This window comes from Spea bombifrons, chromosome 13 (genome assembly GCF_027358695.1).
Source record: "Spea bombifrons isolate aSpeBom1 chromosome 13, aSpeBom1.2.pri, whole genome shotgun sequence".
NCBI classification, from domain to species: domain Eukaryota; kingdom Metazoa; phylum Chordata; class Amphibia; order Anura; family Pelobatidae; genus Spea; species Spea bombifrons.
Window position 1 is genome coordinate 10,282,115 of NC_071099.1, and position 26,874 is coordinate 10,308,988.

General features: G+C 46.2%; 3 protein-coding genes across 3 annotated transcripts; 2 read left to right on the forward strand and 1 right to left on the reverse strand.

Moving 5' to 3' along the window:
• The first annotated feature begins 2,192 nt into the window (after nucleotides 1-2,192).
• LOC128471402 (protein-tyrosine kinase 6-like) lies at nucleotides 2,193-6,385 on the forward strand. Its single transcript, XM_053453343.1, has 8 exons — nucleotides 2,193-2,734; nucleotides 3,607-3,728; nucleotides 3,914-4,077; nucleotides 4,419-4,590; nucleotides 4,696-4,854; nucleotides 5,058-5,239; nucleotides 5,325-5,478; nucleotides 5,782-6,385. The coding sequence occupies exons 1-8, from the start codon at nucleotides 2,499-2,501 to the stop codon at nucleotides 6,009-6,011; spliced, it is 1,419 nt and encodes a 472-aa protein (XP_053309318.1). The 5' UTR covers nucleotides 2,193-2,498; the 3' UTR covers nucleotides 6,012-6,385.
• A 2,412-nt stretch (nucleotides 6,386-8,797) lies between these two features.
• Nucleotides 8,798-13,724, reverse strand: PPDPF (pancreatic progenitor cell differentiation and proliferation factor). Its single transcript, XM_053453028.1, has 5 exons — nucleotides 13,585-13,724; nucleotides 10,137-10,226; nucleotides 9,792-9,869; nucleotides 9,508-9,604; nucleotides 8,798-9,133 (listed from the first exon to the last, which is right to left on the reverse strand). The coding sequence occupies exons 2-5, from the start codon at nucleotides 10,189-10,191 to the stop codon at nucleotides 9,025-9,027; spliced, it is 339 nt and encodes a 112-aa protein (XP_053309003.1). The 5' UTR covers nucleotides 10,192-10,226; nucleotides 13,585-13,724; the 3' UTR covers nucleotides 8,798-9,024.
• Nucleotides 13,725-17,433: 3,709 nt separating this feature from the next.
• EEF1A2 (eukaryotic translation elongation factor 1 alpha 2) lies at nucleotides 17,434-25,024 on the forward strand. Its single transcript, XM_053453697.1, has 8 exons — nucleotides 17,434-17,589; nucleotides 19,659-19,838; nucleotides 21,635-21,814; nucleotides 21,964-22,260; nucleotides 23,054-23,204; nucleotides 23,520-23,776; nucleotides 24,253-24,487; nucleotides 24,672-25,024. Exons 2-8 carry the CDS (start codon nucleotides 19,695-19,697, stop codon nucleotides 24,797-24,799), a joined length of 1,392 nt encoding a protein of 463 aa, XP_053309672.1. The 5' UTR covers nucleotides 17,434-17,589; nucleotides 19,659-19,694; the 3' UTR covers nucleotides 24,800-25,024.
• The last annotated feature ends 1,850 nt before the right edge of the window (nucleotides 25,025-26,874 follow it).

A 26,874-nucleotide genomic window follows, 5' to 3' on the forward strand; every position in this document is an offset into this window, starting at 1 on the left:
GAAAACAAAGACGGGGAGGCAGAAAACGAAGATAGGTGAGGCAGAAAACGAAGACAGGGGGAGGCAGAAAATGAGGAGGACAGGGGGAGGCAGAAAACGAAGACAGGGGGAGGCAGAAAATGAAGACAGGGGGAGGCAGAAAATGAAGACAGGGGTGCAAAAGAACCCCTTCAATAAAAATAGGGAGATAACGAGCAGATGAGACTAAAATGGACAAAGCTTTGGCGGTGGGTGAAAATGTTTCCATATTCTGAAAATGGAGGAAAACCAGATATTTCAGGTGAGTAGAGTCAAAACAACAAGACATTTCACAAATACTTGAAAATCTGACTTATCACCCAGTTCTGCTCCTTAACCTAAACATGTTTCATTCCACGACGTTTATCGGCAGAATCTGTGCACTTCCCTGTCCTTTTCTAGATGCCGTCAAACATGTTTCAGATTCATTTTTGGAGATCCGGGGGGCTCAAGAAATCCATCTAAAGCCTCCAATATGGGGTCATCCTTGGCAAGGTATGTCCAGAAGTGCCCTCTTCCCTGGTACCACTTATTCTGGCCATATAGAGTCACCTTAAGAACAGTCTTTCCTCCAGAGTTTGCAGGAAGAGCTGGGGTACCTTCTGTGGTTAACAATACAGTCCATGGGGCCGCCACAGATAATACTAATAAAGACGTTGGAGTAACAATAAGAATTTTTTTTTATTAATAACACAGAGAAATCATGATCTCCGAATGCGTTTCATAGCCAGTGCATGAATAAATAACGAACTATTCGTTATAATAGCTGGCTCATTCACAATCTGCAACTTTAAGAATGTGCGTGTTTTTCCAGAAGCATAATCCGACAGAGAGGGTGGTCACCCGGGTTTATACACAAAACATTGTTTTTCATCAACCAAAAGACACAAAACCCCACAAAATGTTGAATTGATATTTGATTTCTATTCCAAAAGCAGACGGGATGAGGGTTGAAAGAAACTGAAGCAGCTCCAGATTCCAGATTCATTACTGAACATTCTAAGTGTCCTAAGTATTATCAGCGGAACAAACCAAAGTAGCAAATGATTAATAATAATAATAATAATAATAATAATAAATATTAAATACAAAAAATAATGATAAATATAATAAAAATACATATTCAATAAAAAAATAATAATAATAATGAGAATAATAATAAATATTAAATACAAAAAAATAATGATAAATATAATAAAAATAAATATTCAATAAAAAATAATAATAATAATAATAATAATGAGAATAATAATAAATATTAAATACAAAAAAATAATGATAAATATAATAAAAATACATATTCAATAATAAAAAAAAAATAATAATAATAATAAAACTAATAATAAATAAGAACCCACATAACTCCATCTTTCTCTACATTGTAAGGCCAAATCTCATTGGGTGTAAAACTATATTGTCTCATCTGCCGGTCTCTCCAGCTTTAAAGATTGAAACCTTCATCAGTTGTGGTCCTGTCTCGGTTTGTTCTGGATTTGGACCGGCAATATTTGGTTACTTTCAACAAAGCCCCGTCACCTGTATTTAAATAAGGACTAAAGGTGCAACACCGCCCTCTGCAGGACATCTTGGAGAAGTGTTGGGGTAGTAGTCTGCCAGCGCCACATGCAGGACCTACATGGTATCTGCAGCCTACTATAACCTTCTATGACCAGCTGAGTTTTATCATTTAGATATGAAGAGAAGCCGCATCAAAGGCCTGTTAATCTTGGGCTGAAAGTACAGGCTTTATGATTTTTTGATGTTTTTATTGCCTGTCCGACCCAATGAAGTTATTTCTCTCTCCACCACTGCAGGTGATTGGCAGGGGGGGACCTTCAAACATCCCTCCATTGGATCAAAAGGAATTCCTACATCCCGGCTCGATACATTTTCACCCGTTTCTCCTGCTGCAAAGACTCAAACCTTAATCAGTCGTTGGTCTCGTCTTAGATTCAGGAGCCGTATGTCTATCCCATGCATGTTTAATACCCTCACTGTATTACCCTCTACCACTTCTGTGGGAGGCAGTTCCACTTATCTACCACCTTCTCAGTAAAGTAAAACTTCTTTACATTCCATCCCAACTGTTACAAATAAATCTGCCATAAATCTCTCAGGTTTCTTCCCCTTTCGTCCTCCCACGTTTCCTCCTCCTCTCCTGTAAACCTGTTGGTTCCGTCTTTCTGAAAAGGTGTTACTGAATTCATGAGCGATGACGCAATCCCAGCAATAAGGAAGCTTTCGCTCTACTCCCATTTACCTGCGATCACGGTGGGTCAGTCCCGTGCCGCGTTCATCCATGTGACCTTCTGGAATCCAGAATTCTGTCCCCACACCCTCCGCCCGCCGCACACAAATGCCTTGACTCCAAAACTGGAAAATCCTGATAGACACAACAGTCCCTTCCTGGGTTTTGGGCGACACAGGGGAGAAATAAAATCCAAAGAAAATCCAAAAAAAAAAAACTTGTCCCCGGCACAATGGATGAATACGTCGTGATGAACCAATGGTCCCAGGTCTACGTCAGCCAATGGGACTTTGAGGCTTCTACCCCGGATCAACTGAGCTTCAAGGCTGGGGATCGTTTCCACATCCTGGATAAGTCGGGGGATTGGTGGACGGCCGTGAAACTCAACGCCCAGGGCTGTAGGGTCGGCAATAAGGGCTTCGTGCCGTACAACTACCTGGCCGAGGAGGGCACCGTGGAGGAGCAGTCGTAAGTAACACACCCGGGGCAAACGAATCCCACCCCACACCACGCCAGCCTCGTCCGATTATAGCCTCTTTGATTACATTTTTTTTTTTCTGATGTGTTTTGGAGACTCGGCAGTAAAGCAGAACAAAATCCACTCGCTTGGACTAAATATCCAAACCGTGTTACTGTGTAGATTTTTTGTTTATGAACTTTCTTTAATTTTTTTTTTTATGATTTTTAGAAAATTTTAGAAATGTTTTATTTTTTTATTTAGTGTTTTATTGTAAATTTTTTTTAAAAAGATTCTGTGTACAAATTACAGTTTTTTCATTTTACTTTTATTTTATACATTTTATTATTATTATTATTTGATATTTTTTATTAAACCCTTTTTTAGATTACAAAAATGTTACTTTTATTATTTTTATGTTCTTTTTTTGTAGTATGGTTTCTTTAAAAGGAAGTTGAATGTTTTTTAGTCGGTGTGAAAAGAAGGTCACTTTGAGCTCTTTATTTATTTTACTATAAACATTATTGGGGTTTTTAGGGCTGTTTAACCCTGTGATGCCCTCATACCCAGCAAACATTCTGACCTCCTAGAAATCTGTATATATAAAGCCGTCAGTATACGGGAGCGTTTTATATATACTTACCAATAAACGTGACTTTGTTCAGAATGAAGAAGCCTAAAACGGCGATTTTTGTTTTCACGGTAACTTTACAGAATGTTGACCCTTTGGAATGATACTTTGGGGAAAGATGGGGCTTTTGGTAAAGACAAAACCCCGCATACGTTTGTAACTTTATACGTTCCATCCCAAAGTTCCAAGGAGTGAGGGATTAGATTGCAAGCTCTTGTGTTCAAATATCCTGATCTGGGGCCATCGTTGCAGGTGGTTTTTCGGAGAACTCTCCCGCACAGAAGCTGTGACCCTGCTGATGAAAGACGGGAACCATCCTGGATCCTACCTCATCCGGGTCAGTGACAAAGGTGGCTTCAAGTACGCCCTGTCAGGTAATGTGGACCTCTGCCACCCTCTGCCACCCGGCGGCAGCTCCATGTAACCTGCTGCTCCTCGCGTTCCTCCCTCCCTCACTGCAGACTCCTGTAATATATGATATATCCGTGTTTTAGTTTAGTGAATAGTTTGTTTGGGGTATAATTATATTATTCGCATGATTTCCGCTCTTCTTCCTCAGTGCGGAGCCAGGACAGCGTCAAACACTTCAAAATCCTCCAGAACAGCCGAGGAGAGTTTTATTTGACTAAAGAGAGCTCTTTTCCTGACCTCACTCAGCTGATCTCTACATACTACGTGAAGCCCTTGGCACAAGGGCTGACACTCACCAAGCCGTGTGTGAAGGTGAGCAGGAAACTGGGCGGTCTCAGACAGCGACCAAAGAACAAGAACAAGCCGGCCCGTGTCAACCAGACAGGGCCATAATAACGTAGGACGGTTGGTTGATGTCATGGGCGGCAGAGCCGGGCAGAAGGGGGCATTATCTGTAAGCGGGGCTTCTAACGTCTCTACTTTTCACCTCCCCGTTAACGCTTCCTGCTGCGGTTATAGAACATGGGCGATCGATTTCACATAGAAAGGGTTAATCGCTGGCTCTGTACCAGGGGCTGTTACTCAGCATTCCCGCATTTTCTCGTCGCGCCACTAGGGGGCGACACAATCTAACGGCAGACTCTTCTCCCCAGCATGAACCAGTGGCCAGCGAGCTGAGCCCAGTTCCCCTGGACGAGTGGGAAAGGCCAAGAGAGGAGTTCACTCTCGTCCGCAAACTGGGAATGGGGAACTTTTCGCAGGTTTACGAGGGATACTGGAACGAGAGCATCAAAATCAAAGTAGCCGTCAAGATGATAAAAAAAGGTGAGTGGATAATTTATGTCTTTTATATCTGGGGGGCTTATTCATTAAATATGGTTTACAGATGTGTTGCGACTACTCTCCTTAACGCTGCCCGATTTGGTTTAGACGTGACCAACCAGGAAATATTCATGAAGGAGACGGCTTTTCTGAAGACCCTCCGCCATCGGAACCTGCTGTCGTTGTACGCGGTCTGCTCGGTGGGAGATCCTTATTACATTGTCACAGAGCTCATGCCAAGAGGAGACCTTCTGAGCTATCTGCAAGGTGAGTGCGGGAGAGACAGATCGGCAGCATGCACTGGACCTGGCAGCATGCGCTGAACCCGGCAGCATGCACTGATTCCGGCAGCATGCGCTGTGGCTTGCAGATGGGGGCCTCACAATCTTCCCAGCAGAGTCTAATTGGAAGCCAATGAAGACTAATTGTCCCGGTTTAGTAACTAGAGCTTCCCCCTGTGTGGCTTGTAGGCTGTGAGGAGGACACGACGTTCATAGACACTCTTCTGGACATCGCCATGCAGGTGGTGGACGGCATGTGTTACCTGGAGTCCAGAAACTGCGTCCACCGAGACCTGGCGGCCAGAAACGTCCTTCTGGGGCAGAACAACCTCTGCAAGATCGCCGACTTTGGCATGGCCAGGATCATCAAGGTGGGACCTCCTCCCGGGCATTTCAGATTCTCCCCGCTTTATATTATACCCCTCGCTTCTCTCTTTACATTTTCTTCTCTCATAGGACGACTGCTACATGTCCTTGTCCAATAAAATCCCTTACAAGTGGACAGCTCCCGAGGCTCTTTCTCATGGATGTTACACCACGAAATCCGACGTTTGGTCATTTGGGGTCCTTTTGCATGAAATCATGTCCCTGGGGATGACACCATATCCAGGTAATGCCGGGTATTTTAACCAAATGATACCCGTTTTTTTTTTTTACTTCACTGAAAGGGTGGTAGATATGTGAAACAACCTCCCAGCAGAAATGGTAGAGGGTAATACGGTGAGGGTATTAAACATGCATGGGATAGACATATGCCTCCTGAATCTAAGAGAAGACCAACGACTGACTTAGTTTGGAGTGTTTGAAGCGGCCGACTAGATAGGCCCGGAGGGGGCGAAGGGACCTGTTAGATGTTGCCTATGGGCGCCAACTTTTCTGATTTTCATTTTATCTCCCTCCCTATACTTCATAGGAATTGCCACCGCTGAGCTGCTGCAGTTCCTCAATCAGGGCTACCGGATGGAAGCTCCCAGGATCTGCTCAAAAAAAACCTACCAGGTCATGCTGGATTGTTGGAGCGCAAGCCCTAAGGACAGGCCGAGCTTCGGTGACCTCAAGGTGGCCCTGGAGAACCTAATTCATTATGACTTTACGGACGGCCTTCCGAAAATGGCCAAGTTCAAAGGTAAATTTAGCATGTGAGGCCGATGGAGACCCATGAGGTCAATGCGTCGCCTCAAAGACGAGAACTTCATAGGAACCAGTCCGGAGAGCGTATAACGAAAGCTATGGAGACCACCAGATCATATGGAAATCCATAAAGACCTCCGGAAAGGCTCAGGACGCCAACCTTTACATCGATAGACATGGCTGACCAAGAAATATGGTGGCCCAGAAGACATTTCTTCATGCAGACTATGCCTACAAGCCCAGCTCTTGGGGGCCTAGTCCTTGCGCTTATCCGGTTTACTGCCTGGGGAACCCGTGGAAGAGAAAAGGAGACTAAGGTGACGGTATCAAAGCAGCCAGAAGAACCGGGCCTTGCAGGGAAACCTATGAACAACCTACGGGTGAGATAACAGAAAAAAAACACGGCGGATGCCCCTTTCCCCAGGAGATCAGGACACACCAGAAGACCCAGCGGACCCCGCCGAACAACGCCGGTTCCTCAACTGAGCCGAACCCCAGACTTAGCTGACTGAAAACATCCATTTCTACCACTTTCCTTTTTTCTCTCTCTCTTTTTTCATGTTTCAGCCTCCGTTTGCTATTCCGAGGCTCTTATCTCCTCCCCAAAAATAGATTTTATTTATCAAATTATTTAAGTGTTTAGAAAATAACTATAAATATTTAATGGCTTTTCTCTATTTTTCCTAATTCTATACATAACATTACACACATACACGCATTCTATTTCCATCCCGTGGAGGGATTTATCCCGGGTCCGAGGGATTTAATTAGACCCGGGTATTCCATTCGTTCTACTGCGAGGTTATGCAACTGCCCTTACAAAGGGGGGGGGTTTAAAAAAAACCCCCTAAGTTACCCCTAGGAGGCAGTTCGAAGTATATCACAAAGTCCCTGAAGCGCCCCTGCCTGTAACATGTGCAGGAAACGTGCTCTAGAAAAGTAGGCTAAAGTTCATTTGGTTCCAACACCCTGCAGGGCTGGGAGAGGCTTCGGCCCATGTCTACTAAGCAGCGATGAGCCAGCCTGCTCACCTTGTTGTTCATTAATGACCCGTTCTGGGAACAGGAGGTCCGCGAGCTGACTGTACGTTTTGTTTTTAGAAATGTTCTTGCAATAAAGACACAAATTGTAAATAATTTACATGGGAAAAAAATATGACATCATTAACTTCTTTTTATCTGAAATCGTAAGAATTTTGCACATTTGTTGCCAAGCATTCTAGCACCCAAAGGGTTTCGCTTGGTCGAGGGGGGGGGGGGTATTTTTTGTGAGGTAAAAAAGCCCCAGGTATGTAGAACACCTTTGTTAAAGTATCCCTTGATGCAAATAAGAAATAAATATTAGTTTAAAAAAAACTTGGAATAATATCTCCATATAATATATCCAAACTGTGTATTTATAAGTTTCCATGGAAACCCAAAAAATTACAGGCAGTTCCTTCTCTTACTACCCAATAATTTGGATACAAAGTAACACTTTTTTGGAAATGTATTTCCCGTTCTGGGCTCTCCTTGGTTTGAAAACGTTTTTTTTTTTTACCCAAAATTAACCCGTTTCTTTGGAACTGTTCCTCATCATGATAAAATCTCTGCGTGGGATGCGTGGGGGCGCCGCACATCTATGATAATTCCCACAAAGAACAGCATGGCTGGAAAAAAACTTTCAAGAATTCTGAGTGCACCTGTGCCGAAGCAGGGATTTCTGGGGAAGCTCGTTTATATTCTGCTTTACAAAAGCAACTGTGGATCATGTTTTAGTCATTGAGAAGCTTCCAGTTCCCTCTGGTTTCAGGAGGCCATGTGGCTGCATGGGGGTCTTGCTGGGCTTTTGGGGGCCACGTGGCTGAGTGGGAGTCACTCTTAGGATTCAGGATAAGTGGCCGCCTCTCCATGGTATCCTGTGGCTACACGTGTGGGCGACTGTCTGGGTTTGGAAAGGTTCCGTGTTACTCATCACAAACGACGAAGGACCATCTAGAACCCCGGTGACCGCAACGTGCCTCGAGGACTCGCATCTCCAACAGTCCCACACGGGTTGCATGAACGCCTCAAACCTGTGGCACTCTTTGTTCTGGATCAGGTTCTCTGCCTGGTGCCCAGAAACTGATTGCCAAGGGCAGTGTGAGGCCAGAAGCGTGTAAATTGTTGGCGCTATATAAATAAAAGATAATAATAATAATAACCGGAGGCCAGGCGGACGAGTCTATAACAGCCCAACGCTTCCAGATGTATCAGCTTTCTAGATTGTAAGCTCCTTTGAGCAGAGCCCTTCTTACCCTTGTGTCTAAATTGCCATACGATGCCCTACTTCAGAGGCGTATCCTGGCAGGTCTGGGCAGGGGGGGGTTGAGGCAGATTCCCCAGTATAATACCATGGACCAGATGGCCCCCCCTGTGTCCTGGTTATAAGAGATCTTTGATGGCCCCAACTGCCCGATTTCCACTCCGGAGACCACCAGAGACGTCACACCCCGGCGCTCCGTTCAGAGGGGGGTGGATGCTGGGGGACTGCTCTGGATTGAGCCTAGGAAGACCCCACAGGTAAATACAGCACTGCCCTGCTTGTTATGACCTGTGGTACAGAGGTGAGGTGTATGACGGTTATGACATCATGGACTCCTGTCAGATGACCTCATTGGCAAAGGGAGAAAGCAGCCCCAGTCCTATCAAGGGGCTTTGGAAACAAACTCTGCCTGGGAAGGGCAGATAGGCGACAGCCTGGGGTACATTCCCGGTCTTTTTGGGGTACATTTTATTTAAGGTGGAGGGTCAACGTGGATGAAATGAGCCCCGACGTGGTTTAGGGACTGCCCGTGTTTATTTCACAAGTGAAAAGTAGCAAAGCCTTTTAAGGCAGGATATCAAACAGACAATTAAGAATGTTTCAGTGTTACCCATGTGATACAAAGCGCTTTTTTTGTTATTTTTTTTGTATTAAAAACATGAAATTAAAAGACTACAGTTAAACGATGGGCAGTCCGGGGGGTGGGGGGCGGACAGGGAGGGCTCCGCCGCCTAGCGTCGTCCTAGTGAGGAGGGGAATGCATGGAGGGCTCAGGAGGAGACGGCTTCCTCGAGGTCTCCTGAGTCAGGCCGCAGGGGATAAGGCCGTTGGTCACACGGAAGTTTCCTGAGCTGCAAGAGAGACAAAGAATCCATCAGAGCCGACTTCCGACATTCAAAAAAAAACTAATTCCATCATTGTATTAAACTCTGCTGGGAGGCTGTTCCACTTATCTACCACCCTTTCAGGAAAGGATTGTGGATTACGGCTTCTTGTTCTAACATTTCTTCTCTTGAACTTTGTATTTTTCATCACATCCCCTATAAAGCCTGTTTTACCATTGGTAGATTATGAATAATTATGCATTATTATTAATAAAAACAATTATAAATAGTTACAATTATCTGGCCCCGTTACTGGTTGTTTTCTTAAACGGTTACTAAGGAAACAAGTGAAGTAAAGCAATCGGGAACGCGCGGAAGCCACGTAACCAACAGACACTCACTTCTCTGGGGATTCCGAAAGCGTAGTCATTACCGGATAGGTGGTCTTTCCGAAGAAGAAGCTGGCCCACCAGTGACCAGGATCTGACTTGGGAAGACCTGCAGGAAGACAGAGGGATGAGTTTTTGGATTCAGTTTTAAGGCCGGTCATCTGGATTCTCTGTATCGACATGAAGCAGAAGGACCTTTATATCCGTTGAGTTTTAAGACAAGATTGACCCGACACCACCCCCCCCCGATGACAAAAGCCACCAGCTATGTGGTCCTCCATGGTGGCGGCACTCACCTGGGTGGTGAGGGATCACCTCGCCAGAGTAATCCACACTCCCACAAGAGCTGTTGCTAGATGTGGATCCCAGGCGTCCTGCCGACAAAGAAGAAGCAAAACGTAAATCACATACATTAGAAGGACCTTATTTTTGACCTCGAGGTCCCCGTTGACCCGTGTGGGGATTCTAAATAAGTAACCAGGGTATGAATTTAGATCCCCCAGCAGTAACCGTGGCCACCTCATGGTTTATCCTCCAACTCCGCTCATATTCCCCAGATAATTACGGTAGCTGGCCTGAAAATGTCTTCTCCAACCACCCCACGTCCACCTGGCTCGGCCAGGAACACTGAGTGCACTCACTTCGGTAATAGTCATGTGTTGCAACGAGAGAGCCACTGGATGGAATAGAGGCCATGGTTCAGGTCTTGTTCCTTATTTAAAATGTTAACCCTGGAAGACAGAAGAAAGAAGAAGATTCACCACATGATCTGGAGACAAAGCCACCGAGAACCCAACTGGACAGTTAATGCCGAATGAGATGTTCCAGAAATCAGCAGCAGACCCGGCGTCCTCAGGTGAGAGAACGCCGTTACGGTCAATATGGAGACAAGTCCACGATATGGAAAAAATATAGAGTACGTTCCACCACCGGCCATAACCTAAAAGAGTGATTTCACTAAAAATTCACAGAACGTTTCAATGTTTATTATGCAAAAGTCTTCGGATTCCGGGGGAGGTTCTGCCACCCTGCGGTTTATGCCCCCCCCATAATAGCCACTATTTACAAGATTCATTAATTATTAGCCAGTTATTAATCGCTAACGCATGAGATCAAGGTGCGAACCAGGTGCGCCGACACGGAGCCGGCCATTGGGCGATTCCCCCGACGCCTTCGCCCATCCCCTTAACCAACCCCGATAATAACAGCGGGATCTCGCCAGTAACAAAACAGAGGCCACGTGATCATGCCACGTGCCAAAGGATTGCAACATAAACTCTAGATACGCAGATACCCGCTAGATTGCAAGCTCTGCGTACAAGATTAGTTTTTATCATGGACTCAGGAGCCCTATCATCCCAAACGCCCTTGAGGACGAGGAACGTATCTGAAGGCTCCATGGAAAACAGTCAGATTTTTTCACTAAAATTAGACACTTTTTATCTGGTTTTCTGCACGTGTCTTTATCTCAGGCTTACACAAGCACACGGGGTCACGGGTCGCCCACGCGGCTTCCAACACACAGAGGAAGGGTAAGAAATAGACAAGTTTAATGGATGGGGGGGGGTGCTTGACAGGTGCAGAAATAGTTTGTCTTTTGGGTAATAAAGAGAGGGTTGTAGTTAAGTGGAACGTGTGAAACATGCATGCGATAGACATACGGCTCCTGAATCTAAGACGAGACCAACTACTGATTAAGGTTTGAGTCTTTACGGCAGGAGAAAAGGGCGACTAGACGGGGGCCGGATGGGGCCGATCTGCCGGGGGGGCTCAGGGTTTCCGCTTCCGGCCCGTCCGCCATCCTCACCAACTGTACCCAACTCGCTTCGAGTATAAATAACTTCTCCCGGCAGATAAGTGAAGTCTAAACCTTGGAGAAAACTTTTCCAATTTAGGTACCCCCCCTCCTTCTTTTCCAAGGAATACATTTGGGGGCCGAGGATCTTGGCATGATAAGGACCACTTCGGGTGGATGGGCAACGTCTAATGTTCCCCCGTTCCTCCCCACAGAACTCATCGACCCCATTTCCGGAGCGGAAGTCAGAAGCCACTTTTCGTGTTCGGGGACCTGAGACGGTTTCCGGGGACACCAGATTTATTGAATTTCCGGCGTTTGTGTCACGTTTCCGATACAGAAACGTCTCTACGAGATTTTACACAAAACTTTCCGGGAAGCCCAAGAAGACTGCGGGGAGAATCCAGATAAATCCCTGGACGTGTTTGTCCTGAGGACGCGCGTTGAGGTCCATTCTCCTAACAGCCGACGGAGGGAAGGAGGCTGAGCGCTCCTCGTCACGCCACAAACTGCTTACCTGGAAAGCTGATCTGCCTGTTACATAAAGAGATCAGTTACCTCATCTCCTTATGTTTGGATTATGTTACTCCAACAGGTCAGATATTGCCCGAGCTAGAGCCACAGTGGCCCCCCCAAGAAGAAGCCACGGTGCCCCCCCACCCCAGACTGAAGCCACCGTGGCCTTTGACAATTTCTGATCGTTTTTGGCATCTATGGTCAGCCAGTCCATCAAGGGACTCGGTTGACCATATGGGGACCCCAGAAGCATTTGGAGGGGTCAGTGCGCTTATTCACTAAACCGCGAGTTTATTGGGCAACGTTAATTCAGCCGGTTCCTGGAGCCGGTCGGTTTGGACCCCGCTGAGAAAGTCCTCGTTAATGACATTCGGGGTAGAGTCCGATGAGACTCACGAAATATGAATCGCCGAGGTTGTAAACGGCAGAGTCTTTCGTAAGACTTCAGTTGGACCCCTAAAAACGCGACCTGGAGACTTCCCAATACATGGTCCTCGAAGCCGGGACCCGAAAAATAATAAAGTAATAAAAAAAACCCAAACCCAGCATTAATCCATTGATTTTTTCGGTTGAATAAGTCCCGTCTTCCTGGCCTTTAAGGAGGAGGCCCCCGCTCCACAACGAGGACATTTTGTTATTGTCACAAAACCTTAAAAACAAAATGTAACCGCTGAGAATATTTACATTTAACGCTCGACGAGCAGAACATATAATTATATATATCCGGTCTGTGAGAGAAGCCATCAGCTGCTCCAGGGATTAAAGGGTTAGCTGGGATTTGGCCGCTTTCAGCAGCAGCCGTGAAACCGGTTCAGACTGGATGAGGCACATTCATCCATTTACCCCCCTCCATGGCAGCAAACAAAGGCAGGGGCTGCTAAGATTAACCCTTGCACTGACCAGAAGGGAGTAATATCTTTAAATAGCAGCTCAGGAATCTGCAATGAAAGTGGGATCTGGGCCAAGGAGCTTACAGTCTTAGCTAAAATGTCAGGAGGCTCTACGCCAAGGAGACCAGAGGCAGTGGTTCGCTTTGAACAGCGCCACGGAATAGGTCGCCATGCGGCTAGCAGGAATAACACACGGATGGTTATGTGGAAAAGAAATTTGGTCGTAAATGGAAAGAAGGCTGAGCCGCCGCGGAATCTTTAGCCCTCTGAATGTATTTCTTACATGTGCAGCACCCAAAGGGTTAATCATACTTGGCTCTATGACACATGCAGTCAGACTGTACACTGGAAACCAGTCCCCACCAGTATCCCGCTCACACCCATTGTGTCTTTCCTGTTACAAAAACAGTTTCTGGCCACATTGTATCACTCGGATTAACCCCATGACTGCCAGGCCGGTAACGGAAGCCTTACTGTACTGGCATTAAACAGTTAATATAAAGGCTTGGAGTTTCAAACAAGTAGTGGGGGGGGGGATGGAAAGTTTAACCTGTTGAGTCTCAAACAGGCGAGAGGCCACTGGCACTTAGAAGGTTAATATAAACCGATATATCTAATGATTTTACAAATATCACACACTATCCCATTAATGCACACAGTCTGCTATTGGACACATTGTATAATGTAAAATGTTATTTTTTTGTAAAAAAAAAAATAAAAATAAATGATAACTAGACAAAGGAGCTTACACTCTCATTAAGAATTATAAAACAATTAGAGCATAAACGTGAATCGACCCTGAGCTGTGATCACGATAAAGTTTTTATAAAAATAATAAAAATAGATATTATGGTGATTATTATTATTATTATAATTATTATTAGTTACCTGTTTTCCGACTTGCTGTGTCCTCGGGAGCCTGGCTCTAGGGGGATCAGACGCTAGGCGACGGGGCCCATTTGAAAAGGAGAAGCTGGGAGTTTTCTCCACGACCAGAGATTTTATCACTGAATGTATTATGAGAAAGAGATGTGGAGCTCGGCTTTATATAGCTGGGGCTGGGGGCGGGGTTTGAGGGATATTGGGAGGGGTCAGGGGAGGAGCCAGTACTAACATGTAAAGACTTGAGAAAGAAGGAGCTGGGGGAGGGGGGGATAGTGAGAAAAGAGGAGAAATTCAGTAAAACAAAATATCTAAGACGGAGCTTCTTCTTGCCCTGGGGGTCTAAACGTGTTGGCGGGGGGGGGTAGGACTTGCCTCTCTTCCCCATAGAAACAAATTGTGATGACGACGAAAAACCATCAAAACTTTTACTTAAATCAAATGTTTCTTCTTTCCAAATTCTCCCAAATGTAAGCGATGATTTACCGTCACGATGCGATATGATTGGCCCGTTTCCCGGTCACCCTGCTGCTTTTTTCCGCGGCAGGCGGCGCCGTCTTTGGGCCGACGTGGAGAATCGGCGTTTGATGAAATAAACAAAACGAGACCTCGACGTTTCTGAAAGTAAATTTTCCTCCTCGGGTTCTGACGCCGGTCCGGGAATCTGAATGTTTATGACTTTTATGCTTTAGGGGGTTCTGCGCTCCACCAGTTTGTCTTGTTTTTTTTTTTGTAATGATCCAAAATATATTTCGGAAAATTGGGTCATTTGAGCGAATCCAAATCGCCGCGTCAGACTAATGGGGGGCGACGTGACCTAAATATAGGAGGACTCAGAATTGGGATCATCCGAGGGGAACTAATGAAACAGCTGCTCTCTGAGCCATGAGAGGGAACCGATTCACGGAGGGGCTGGGGGAGCGGGGCTGAGATATGGGGAGAGATTTGGGGCTGAGAGTCAATACCCTTCAGGGCATGGTATGATGTCATAGCGTCCATACCTGTATCTCGCTTACCTGAGGGATCTCTAAATCAGCTGACGCTCACACTTAACTCTTTAAAGGGCAATCACATGGATCCTATTGCAGTGACTGGCTAATGATGGCAACCAAATGGCCCAGCTAACTGTCTTTATGGAAACAGTTACTGGTCAGGAGGTAAAGATATATTTTGAATGGAGTCACCTGTATTCAAGCAGGGATTCCAGCTGTGATAGAGCAGGGAGAAAAGCACCAATCGTGAAGCTCAGATATCAGTTAATCAGAGGAGAATATGAAGGAGTCGGCTCCACAATGTGTGACCCTGAGAATCTGCCCCATTTATCCTGAGACTGGTAAAAACCCTGAGAATCTGCCCATTTACCCCGAGACCCTGAAACTGGAGGGGGGGGGTTTCTGCCCATCGGGTTGTTTGGCAGGGGTTCAGACCGTTGGGATTCCGGGTTAATTCCCAGTTTACGCCATTACGGCTTTCATCAGAGCTGGTAACAGGTAAGACGAGTTACATCAGCCTCCAGGAAGCTGCCGGGAACCTGAGAAAGACGCACCTTGAGATCAGGTACAAGACGTCTCCGAGACTCCCTGTTACTTCTCCAGAAACCTTTTCCTGGAAACCCATTAAACAGAAGTCACTGGGAAAAAATATTACGTACCCCCCCAAATCCTAATAATTATTAACTATTTAGAAGAACCCATAATTCTTCTTATTAATTGGTCTATATAGATAGCGTCATCAGACCTATAGATCGCCAGGGGCCGGTGGGTGATGCACTCTTGGAGTTACAGGATCTGGAATCTTAATTAAGAGTTTCTTACACAATCAGGACTTTTATCCCCCGAACCATCTTTTCCTTCCTTCAGCCGGAGGGCATGGCTTGGGGAGGGGGGCTTTTAGTTTTTTTTTAGAGGGTCAAAACATAAATATTTAAAAGGCACCACATCTAACAAAAATATTATTTTAGATAAAAACTATATATATTTATTCTTTTTTTGTATTAACATTTTAAACATAGATATATAGAATATGAGAATATCTGCAGGGCTCAATGGGAACTTATTCAATTTATTCAATGGGTTTGGGTATAAAAGAGTTTTCTGGCCCACAGAGCTAACAATCTAGCTGCCCCCAGGCCTGATTTCCCCTCTGTTTATGGAGTTTACTGGATGAGAGACGGGTATGTGACGTATAAAGGGGACATTAATTTGGTGTTTTTGGTGCATAGGGAATCCACCAATGTATATCCCATTAAGAACCTCATTTCATAGAATACTGGCTTCCCGGGGGATCTATAGAAATCATAAAGTAATTGGATCCTGTCTGCATAACTCTGTCCAGATCCGCCTCCCAGCGGAATACTTTGCTTAATATCATCATTATTACATTGTATCCATGGAGCTCCAGTAGATACAATGATGAGGAATACAAATTAGCAATAAAACGACACAATCAGATAACTGGTACAGAACGAAAGGCGGGCTCTAGTCCCAGGAGCTTACAATCTATTAAGGGTTTAAGGGGGGTTAGAGCGAAGCAGAGGGGCTGCGTCCATTCATAACGATGTGTTTTGTTCGGGGTATATATGAGTAGAGATGCCCCATAATGTTCAGGTAAATTTGCCCCCTGACGATCTCTTATATAATTCGGGGCAGCATAATTTAGGTAACTCTAAAACTGGCTGTTGCTGCCCCCTGCTGTTCATGTTGGGGAAACACCCTACCAGAAATCACAGATTTAATCTCAAAAACAATTGAAACCAAATATTAACAATTGAAATATTACATAAAACTGAAAAATGTATTCTTGAGTGTTTTGCTTTAATTTCAGAATAAGTTGGAAATTGACCCAAAAAAACCAAAACTACTTCTGTCTAATGGATTAATATTTTCCAAAATCATTCAGCAATTTTAAGATTGTCCAATTCCTCTACCAAACCACTGTGCCCCTCTTACATCTCCTAATGCCCCACTCTCCTCCCTCAATAACCCTCTTTCTTCCCCCCATGCCCCCTCTCCCTCCCTGATGCCCCTCTCTCCTCCCTGATGCCCCTCTCTCCCTCCCTGATCCGTATTATTTTAATCTCTCTTCTTTTCCACCCATTGTAAACGTTGTCATAGGAACAATGCCAACAATCGGAATGTTTATAAACTTTGTTTTTCTTATTGTTTTCTTTGGAAAACAAATTACGATCCTTTCAATAAACAGATCGCATCGTCTTTGTCTGTTTCTTTTGCCGCTACGTGATCTGACATGTGTTCCATGACTGGTGCAGGACTCGGCAGGACGCGGGAAGGCGATCACTTTATCCTGATATTATATAAATCGGAATGTCTGGAAATGTTTAATTCCAAAAATGTTGTGTGTTTATTTATCACCGAGTTCCATTAAATTAAAGCTTTGGGATATGTGGCGGCTTCTCCATCCAAGTGAAATGATTTGGGGGACCCATCGCTAATACAAGTGACAAGTGCCCCCCAGGTCCGTCATGTCCTTTGGGCTCTGTGGTGGGCCGCGCTGACGTCACACATGTATGCATATATATAATTGTTGGCCAGCGTTGGTGACGTCATAAGAATTGTTTTTACTTTTCGAATTCAGCCCCCAACATATAATATTTCAGGGACTCCCCACCGCACCCCGTCTGTTACCCCCCTCTCTGTATCTCTCTCTCTGTCCTCTCTCTCCCTCCCTCACCTTCTCAGCTCCATCAGATGAATTCAGGTTGGATTTCACCCCATTGCCTGTAACATTATCTCATCCTCTCTTCCCTCCCTGGGCATCATCTCCCTCCTCTCCTCTCTGTGTTTTGCGAAGCGCTGCCATCCCTCCCTCGTCTGTGATCCCTCCTTCCTCTGCCATCCTCTCCCTCCCTCTCTCTCAGCCCGGTACCGCATTGCTGTGCTGCAGGGGTGACTGCATTGCGCTGGGGCCGTCAATAGGTGGACCCCTCCTGGAGAAATAAAACTGCCTGCCCGGGTACCAGCAGCCCCTGCTGTCTGAGAGCCCAGCTAACAGGTAAGAGCTCCGTGTCTGCTGCCCCTCTCACTGCCTTCTGCCCCCTGTCACTCTCTCTGCAAGTTGCCCCTCTCTCCTCCTGCTGTGCCCGCTACCCCTCTCTCTTTGCCCTATCCCCTTCTGCTGCCCTTTTCTCTGCCCGCTGCCCCTCGCAATGCCCGCTTCATCGCGTTCTCCCTCCCCGATGCCCCTTTCGCTGTCTGATGCCCCCTCTCTCTTTGCCAGAAGCTCCCGAATCATCTAGAACATCCATGACTCCTTGTCGCCCCTCTCTCTTTATGTTGCCCCCAATCTATTCCTTTACCCCCGATTGACCTTTCTTTTTGCCTCTTTTCCACCCCGCACCCCCCCAAAGTCAGACCTGCGTACCCCCCGAAATGCCCTCTCCATAAACATTTTTGCATCTGCTGACCCCCAAAATTGGGGTCCTAGGAGTGTTTCGGGGGGCTTAAAAAGGATCGGAGGTCGGACAGCCTCCTGTTTGTGGCCAAGAAGATACGATACGTGTTGTTTTTGTGGCGTTACATGAAATCCGACGAGGGGTGGGGGCTGATCTGATAAATAAAGCATCAGACGGACAGAACTACACGCAGGGCTAAGAGAAAGACAGACGGAGGTATACAGAAAGCAGGATAGAGACAGCTACATCCAGTCCTGACAGACAGACGGAATCACACAACGGCAGGAGACAGACAGACAGACACACTGCCAACAACCCGGACAGACAGACAGACAGGGGACCAATCTGTAATCGACCTACAAATGGATTAAAAGACACCCAGGGGTACAGCGCTCTAAGAGACAGACCGACGAGCGCCCGGGAGACAGACAGACGGACGGAGCTTTGGGTACTCGATACTTGTTTTGCATCTGTATCTGCAGCGTCATCTCACGTGTCCGCCAACCATCTGGTGCCAGCGAGCCCTCTGTATTGTGCTGCGATCCGGAACCCTCCCGTCTCATCGAATGCCCTTGCAGATGCCCCTTCTCGCCCCCCTCCGTGCACCTGCCTCAGACCCCGTCCTCACCTGAGAGACCCGAGGGGACAGACATTAGGACAGAGACCGCCTTCTAAACAGACATTCGTTGGCCCTTAACGCTCCCGACGGCAAATAGGCAACAAAAAAATGCTACGTTGGCTCCCGTTTTTTGGGAAAGGGTTAACCCCTTAAGATGTCCAGGGGCCCGAGCTCATTCCCACGTCTCTAGGACTTGGCCCATCAAACCGAGGGTTTACTCAACTTTCTGGCACTTAAAGGGTTTTATATATATATATATTGATTTCTGGCAGCCCATGCGCAGAAATGTGAATTCCCTTCCTGTGGACTCACGCAGGTTAATAGCCGGAGAAAGAAATGACGTCACCCCCTAAATACAAAACGGGAGAGCAAACTGGGGCGAACTGGTCACTGACTGGTCTCTCCGTTTATTAAATGGGCAAACCAACCCGTGCAAATGAGTATCTATTTACAGAAAATAAAAAATCAGAATGCGGGGTTATTCCTCCCCGTTCACTACGTAACAGATCTTAAAATTCTGCATTTGGATAGATAAGTCCCGGATTGCATTAATATAGAAAAGCGACGGATCTGAAAAATATCAGTTTTTTTCGCATCTAGAACAACCCAGATCCTCAACTTTAACCCTTTCTATGGAATATGGTTTGGAAACATTGAATTGGGTATTTGTGACCCTTGCCGGTCTGATTGCCCACCGCTTTGGAGGACTGTGAGTTTATACTCATCTCAGCGTAAGGGTATGGCTGTGTGCACTGGGGGGGGCAAATCCGAACCCCCAAAACGCTGAGGTGTATTCCTTCAGGACAATTAGCAACCCCACTTTCCCATCGTGTATTGAAATTCTAAAGATAAAGTAATGGCAGCTGTCTTTATGAAGTAAATGTGATTATATGATGTAGTTATGTATGTAGTATGGGCTATGATATGGTAATGCTCCAGGATTCTATAGCTTCTTGGTGCTGGAGGACTCAGCGGTCCCCTGTTGGGTTCCCGTCATTGATGCAGCTGAGGGTTCAGAGGTGACTTTTCGTTTTGTTGTTTTCTCCACAGACATCTTCACCCAACTTGCTGCATCGCCCCAACAGGATGGGGAAAGAGAAAACACACATTAATATCGTGGTCATCGGCCATGTGGACTCCGGCAAATCCACCACCACCGGCCATCTTATCTACAAGTGTGGAGGCATCGACAAGAGGACAATAGAGAAGTTTGAGAAGGAAGCAGCTGAGGTGAGATCCCGAGACCAGTATGGACCTTATAAACCATAAACCACATTGGATCCCATACAGACCCCATATCAGCTTATAAGAACCCACACAGACCTCATACCAGCTCCTTATAACCCACACATACACCATACCAGCTCATAAGAACCCACACAGACCCCATATCAGCTTATAAGAACCCACACAGACCCCATACCAGCACCTTATAACCCACACATACACCATACCAGCTCATAAGAACCCACACAGACCCCATACCAGCTCCTTATAACCCATAAAGACCCCATATCAGCTCATAAGAACCAACAAAGACCCCATACCAGCTCCTTAGAACTCATAGAAACCCCATATCAGCTCACAAGAACCCGCACAGACCCCATACCAACTCCTTAGAACCCATAAAGACCCCATATCCGCTCATAAGAACCCACAGACCCATACCAGCTCCTTATAACTCACACAGACCCCATACTAGCTCATAAGAACCCATAGAGACCCCATATCAGCTCATAAGAACCCACATAGACCCCATACCAGCTCCTTATAACCCACACAGACCCCATACCAGCTCCTTAGAACCCACACAGACCCCATACCAGCTCCTTAGAACCCATAAAGACCCCATACCAGCTCCTTAGAACTCATAGAGACCCCATATCAGCTCATAAGAACCCACACAGACCCCATACCAGCTCATAAGAACCCATAGAGACCCCATATCAGCTCATAAGAACCCACACAGACCCCATACCAGCTCCTTAGAACCCATAAAGACCCCATATCTGCTCATAAGAACCCACACAGACCCCATATCAGCTCCTTAAAACCCACACAGACCAAATGCCAGCTCATTAGAACCCATACAGACCCCATATCTGCTCATTAGAACCCATTCTCTGTAGCCCCTATATAGACCCAAAGGCCCATTCCACCCCACCGCTCAACCTCAGGTCTTTACGCCTAAAGGGCTCCCATCCCTAATCTTCCTTACTGAGCCAACAGCCTGCTCTGTATAACTACTCGGAACCCCAAAAGTTCATTTGCCCTGCCCTGGATGAGGTCTCATTACTCTCCCTGTCAAGTATGCAGGATTTGAAAATAAACTACAAAAGCTCTTGACAGACCATCTTTGAAAGTATTTATACCGGGACCCAAGAATGGCCATTGGAATAAGAGGACTGTTCTTTATACACCTGTGCTCAAGCAGGTGTATTCTTAACCCAAGCTTGGTAGTATATTATTGCATTGATGGGGATTGCTTTTGGGGATCTGCGGCAGACTGAGGGGCACGCTGATGGCTACAGGCAGCTGGGAGCGGAGGCCGCAGGCATCTCGGTCTCTGCCAGGGTTTAATTATAGCCGTTCTAAGCTGGCAGGCTCCATTTTCTGTGTGCATGCAGAGGGCACGCCGTCCTATCAGCACCACCGCTGGCAAATGGCGATCAGTAGAGGGAGGGGGGTAAGGGCACCCTGCCGGGGGGCATTAACCCTTCCCGCGCTGTGGAGAGACCTCTCCGGAGATGCGAATGGTGAAAGGATACATTCACGGAGACGTAACCGCCAATAATTCCTCCATATTCATTTATATATGCCCAATTTTACAAAAATTCCAGAAACTTGGGTCGTAATATTATTATTTAGCACAAAATAAGCAATAAATCAAATTTAATTCCAAAATAAAAGGCATTTAACCCACTGAGGGATGTGGGAGTGCCGGTGGCCCTAACTTTACCGTGATGGCTTGGAAAGTAATAAATGCAATTAAAGGGCCATACACATTCACATGTTTTCTTTGGCAGATGGGGAAAGGCTCCTTTAAGTACGCCTGGGTCTTGGACAAACTGAAGGCCGAGCGGGAGAGAGGAATCACCATTGATATCTCTTTGTGGAAGTTTGAGACCACCAAATATTACATCACAATCATTGACGCTCCGGGACATCGTGACTTCATCAAGAACATGATTACCGGCACCTCACAGGTGATATTCGGAGCCTTCTCGTGATGGCCCCAGAGAAATGTATTTTAGATCCCCGTCTCTATAACCCTTTCATGTTACATTTCTCTTTGGTGGTCCTTGTCCTCTGAGTTACAGCCAGGCTCCCCATCTGTACCATGTTCTCCCCGCAGGCAGACTGCGCCGTACTGATCGTGGCGGCCGGTGTTGGTGAATTCGAAGCTGGCATCTCCAAGAACGGGCAGACCCGAGAACATGCCCTATTGGCCTACACACTGGGGGTGAAGCAGCTCATCGTGGGCATCAACAAAATGGACTCCACCGAGCCCCCTTACAGCGAAAAGCGTTACGATGAAATCGTCAAAGAAGTTAGTGCTTACATCAAAAAGATCGGATACAACCCAGCCACGGTGCCCTTTGTGCCGATCTCTGGCTGGCACGGGGACAACATGCTGGAACCATCTCCCAATGTAAGTGGCATTATCTGGAGGCCACAGGAACGTCAGTCTTGGATCCCACCATGGACCAGGTCTGATGTCTACGTGGCCCTCTCACGTTTTGTTGACCCATTGACAGCGAAATGCCTACTACATATAGCAATATATATTAACTACAAACCATGGCGGGTTGGCAACTCCCCCTCCCCGAGGGAGTCACATGGTTGTGTAATGTAGAGGCAAAAATTTGGCAGGAAGATCTCTCAACCATGCATAAAACATACCATAGTCCATAAAACTAGTGTTAGGGGAGAACCGTAATGAATAAGCAAATTAATAATGTAATCTGTATGTGTTACTAAGGGTCATGGCTTGCTCTAGCCCATTAACCAATAAATGCAATGCCATATCTTTTGTAATTGAAGTGGTTGCCCAGGTGTGCCTCCATGAGTGGCTGTCCATGGGTTCGTGTTGCACGACATTTTTCCACTTCTATCTTTTCCTTTTCTGCTTGCTCCTGACTCATCAGAATGACTCTGGACGGTCTAGGACATTTCTCGGTCATCAGATCCCTGTTATAAAAAGACCGAGGCTTGGTGCCAACCAACCCAGCTCCGGCCAACCAAACATAGCCTTTGATTCAAGGTCCTCTGAATGGGTTTTTATAGTTTCTTAGAATGTTAGTCGTATCAGGCTGGTCTGCGGGGCTATTTCTGATGCTTGGAGGAAGGGAATTGCCCCGATGAATTAAGATAGTGTTATCCAAATATCGAAATAAAATAAAAAATTAAACGTAATGATTTTGTCCCCAATGCTCCTCTGTTAGATGCCTTGGTTCAAGGGGTGGAAGGTGGAGAGGAAGGAAGGAAACGCCAGCGGAGTCTCCCTTCTGGAAGCTCTAGACACCATACTCCCTCCAACTCGTCCAACAGATAAACCTCTGCGGCTCCCCCTTCAGGATGTCTACAAAATTGGAGGTGAGAAGAAACTTGTGATGTCTTCTTCTGAATCCAAGGTTACGAGCCATATGGCCATTGGATGATATAATATTTTCACATCACGCAGACTCATTGGACAAACGCTCGCATTTGGCGATATTCCATATCTCTTCTATAAAGACTCAGAGGCATTCAAAGATACAAGAACACTAAGAGAGTTCTCATGATAAGTTATCATGGAGGCAGTACAGTCTGTAGTTATATAAAGTTGGTTCCCTTCACTCTTGGCTTTCTCTAGTTGGCTTTCGTCCCACCTTTCCTCACGTACTTATGGAATTTATTTATTTTTGGCAGGCATCGGCACTGTCCCAGTAGGCCGCGTTGAGACCGGTATTCTGAAACCAGGGATGGTGGTGACCTTCGCTCCAGTGAACATCACAACCGAGGTGAAGTCTGTGGAGATGCACCACGAGGCTCTGAGCGAAGCCCTTCCCGGAGACAACGTAGGGTTCAACGTAAAGAACGTGTCTGTCAAAGACATCCGCAGAGGCAACGTATGTGGGGACAGCAAAGCTGACCCACCCCAGGAAGCAGCTCACTTCACCTCCCAGGTTAGGAATCAAAGAGAACATGACATTTTCCTCTTATGTCCCCGAGGTGACACTAAAAATATGAAGAAATTAGATTAAGCATCCAGTAAAAGGGCTGAGGGATCTCGTCCCATGGGTAGAACCTCAACCTTGAGTCCTGCATTTTATAGACAGGTTCTTGTTTTTGGATTCTGACAGAATATGTCTTCTCCTGAGAGATTTCTTAGAGCTCACTCTTTCTTTAAAAAAAGGTTTTGGGGTCCTTCAGATGGACCTTGGGGTTTGGGGGTCCTTTCTTCCTATAGATGGACAATTTAGCAATGTATTTCCACCATGAAAGCTTTTAGGAACTTTTTGTTTCCAGGGATGAGGTCTTTTCCTTCTATTGGGTAGTCTTGAGGAATGCAAAGTAATTTAACAATTGTGTTAATTAAAAAAATGAATATTATACCAAAGTGCTTGTCAGACACCATCAAAAATGTTCTTGATGTCTTTAGGTGATCATCTTAAACCACCCTGGCCAGATCAGCGCTGGTTACTCTCCAGTTATTGATTGCCACACCGCACACATCGCCTGCAAGTTTGCAGAGCTAAAAGAAAAGATTGATCGGCGTTCCGGGAAAAAGCTGGAGGACAATCCCAAGGCTCTGAAATCTGGAGACGCAGCTATTGTGGAGATGGTTCCTGGAAAGCCCATGTGTGTAGAAAGCTTCTCTCAGTACCCACCTCTTGGTAAGGAGCCACGTCCTTCATACAAGAACCAGACAATGCTTTTGGTTAGGGCAAAAGCCTGCGAGGAGCAGGAACCAGGCGTATCAGCACAGAATTGGGAGAAAAGTGGTGTTTTTTTTGCGATTTTTTTTCTTTTGGTGCTGGACCAAGCGAGTATCTAATATACCTCCAATCTCTCTTTCAGGGCGCTTTGCCGTGCGGGACATGAGGCAGACGGTGGCCGTTGGTGTCATCAAGAATGTAGAGAAGAAGGTCGGAGGAGCCGGCAAGGTCACCAAGTCTGCACAAAAAGCTCAGAAAGCTGGTAAATGAATCGCAGGCTCCCTGCATCCGGCACACAAGCCCTGCCACTCCGAGAGGGTCGGACCCCTTCCCTTCGAGGTGCACGTCAGCCCATCTGCTTGTAAAAGCCTGTACGTTAACGACTGGATGCTTACCATTAAAGTCCAGTGGAAGTTCTTTAAGAGGAAAAAGCATGTCCCCACTATGTGACCCATAGTGTCCATTCCACCAATTAAACTGGTGCAGCATCTGTGACGTGAGACTGTAGTGGTTTCTTTTTGTTGGAGACAAGCTTGGGGTAGATATAGTCCCATCTCAGTTGTACTCCACATGGGCTGTAACCCCATCTCTCCAGATTGTGTTGGGCTAAAATTCTCTTCATACTCAACCAGACCAAGAGTCTGGCCAGGCTGGTCAGACATACTCCAGTATTTAGAAGGTCCCTGGCGGTCGAGTAATAATTACAAACACATATCTTAACATCTCACATATCCGGCTGTTGCTGCCACGTTTTTTTGGGGAGATATAAATATTTAATCATTTTAAATTAAATATTAAATATTAAAGTAATCTCCTCGCCTATGGGTGCCCTGTAAATACCACAATTTGGTCAATAAAAGGTTTGGGAAGCCAAAATATTCCCATAGCAGACCACAATATTTCACTTTTTGGTCTATAATGGTTTCTTCAGACCCCACGTGGTCCCTGCTTTTGCCCACAAAGATGTTAAATTGTAGACATAGCAACATTCGCCCTTGAGGAACTCGCTCAGTCCTGCCTGGTTCCCAGCAGAGCAGCTGCGATGAAGACCAGGTCATGTCACGCAAGGTCTGCTTCTTGGTGTAGACAGCAGCCGCTCATCTTTCTACTGATGTCTAAGCCAGGGTGACAGGCTGTCTATTTGCGAGACAGATCACCATGCATGGGTTATAGATTCCAGCAATCATGGTGGGACTGGTATCCTGGGGGCCAACTTATGAGACCCTGCCTCTCAAAAAGTATCTACGAACGTCATTTGGAGAACTCTCGGGGAGGAGGCACAGTTTGGGTGCAGAAGAAGGACGGTCTACCCTCTACCCAGGAGGTAAACCTGCCCTTTCTCTAGAACGTCCCAACATTTTCAATAGCTGGATCTCACGCTGCGTTGCTGTAAAGAGTCAGGTCACGCGCACCAAAGTACGACGAGTAGGAGAGCTCTTACGGTAAAATTCTGACATATGGTGTAAAGCGCTTCGGCACAGGGGTTACATCAAACATTGGAGAGAGGCTTCTGTCTCCTGCTCATCATCGGCTGGACTTGGTGTCACCAATGGAGAGAGTCCCTAATTCTGATTAGTGGCCCTCCTGAAATAAAAGAGAATATGATTACACATTGTTCAATTTTGGCTCACAAACCACGACACATGTCGGCAGAGGGTGATAGGCGGAGAGAAAAAAAAAGAATATTTACTAGAAGTTACAAGGGCCAGACATAACCCTCCTATTTTATGAGAGGGTGGTAGATGAATGGAACAGCCTCCCAGCAGAAGTGGTAGAGGGTAATACAGTGAGGGTATTAAACATGCATATGGCTCCTGAATTCAAGACGAAGCCAATGACTGATTAAGGTTTAGAGTAGCGGGGTCCTGCCTTATGGGGGCAAGTCATGGAGTTGCCTTAACGGGGTAACTGGACACACAAAGGGGTCCCGTGTCCATTTAATATTAATATTTGGTGCAGATGAACATCAATAATGAAATTTCTCCATTCTGCAAGGTTTCATTAATACATTTCCTGCTAAAACCAAGGATTGGAGGAAAGTTATGTAAGGTTTAGGATTCTAACCAGCAGGGCCGGCCCAAGATAAAATGCCGCCTGGGGCAAAGCTGAAATTGTTGCCCCCCATTATCTACCCTTCCTCTCCCTCCCTATTATCTACCCCCACCCCCTGTACTTACCTTTCAGCAGTCCTGCGGCGAGTCTCCCTGCTCGGTCTCGGTGCCGGCTTGTAATGCTGAGCGCTGGAAATGACGTCAGCTTCCGGCGCTCAGCATTACAAACCGGCACCGAGACTGAGCAAGAGGGCAGAGGAGAGAGAGAGGGGCGCCGAGCGGGTACTGACAAAT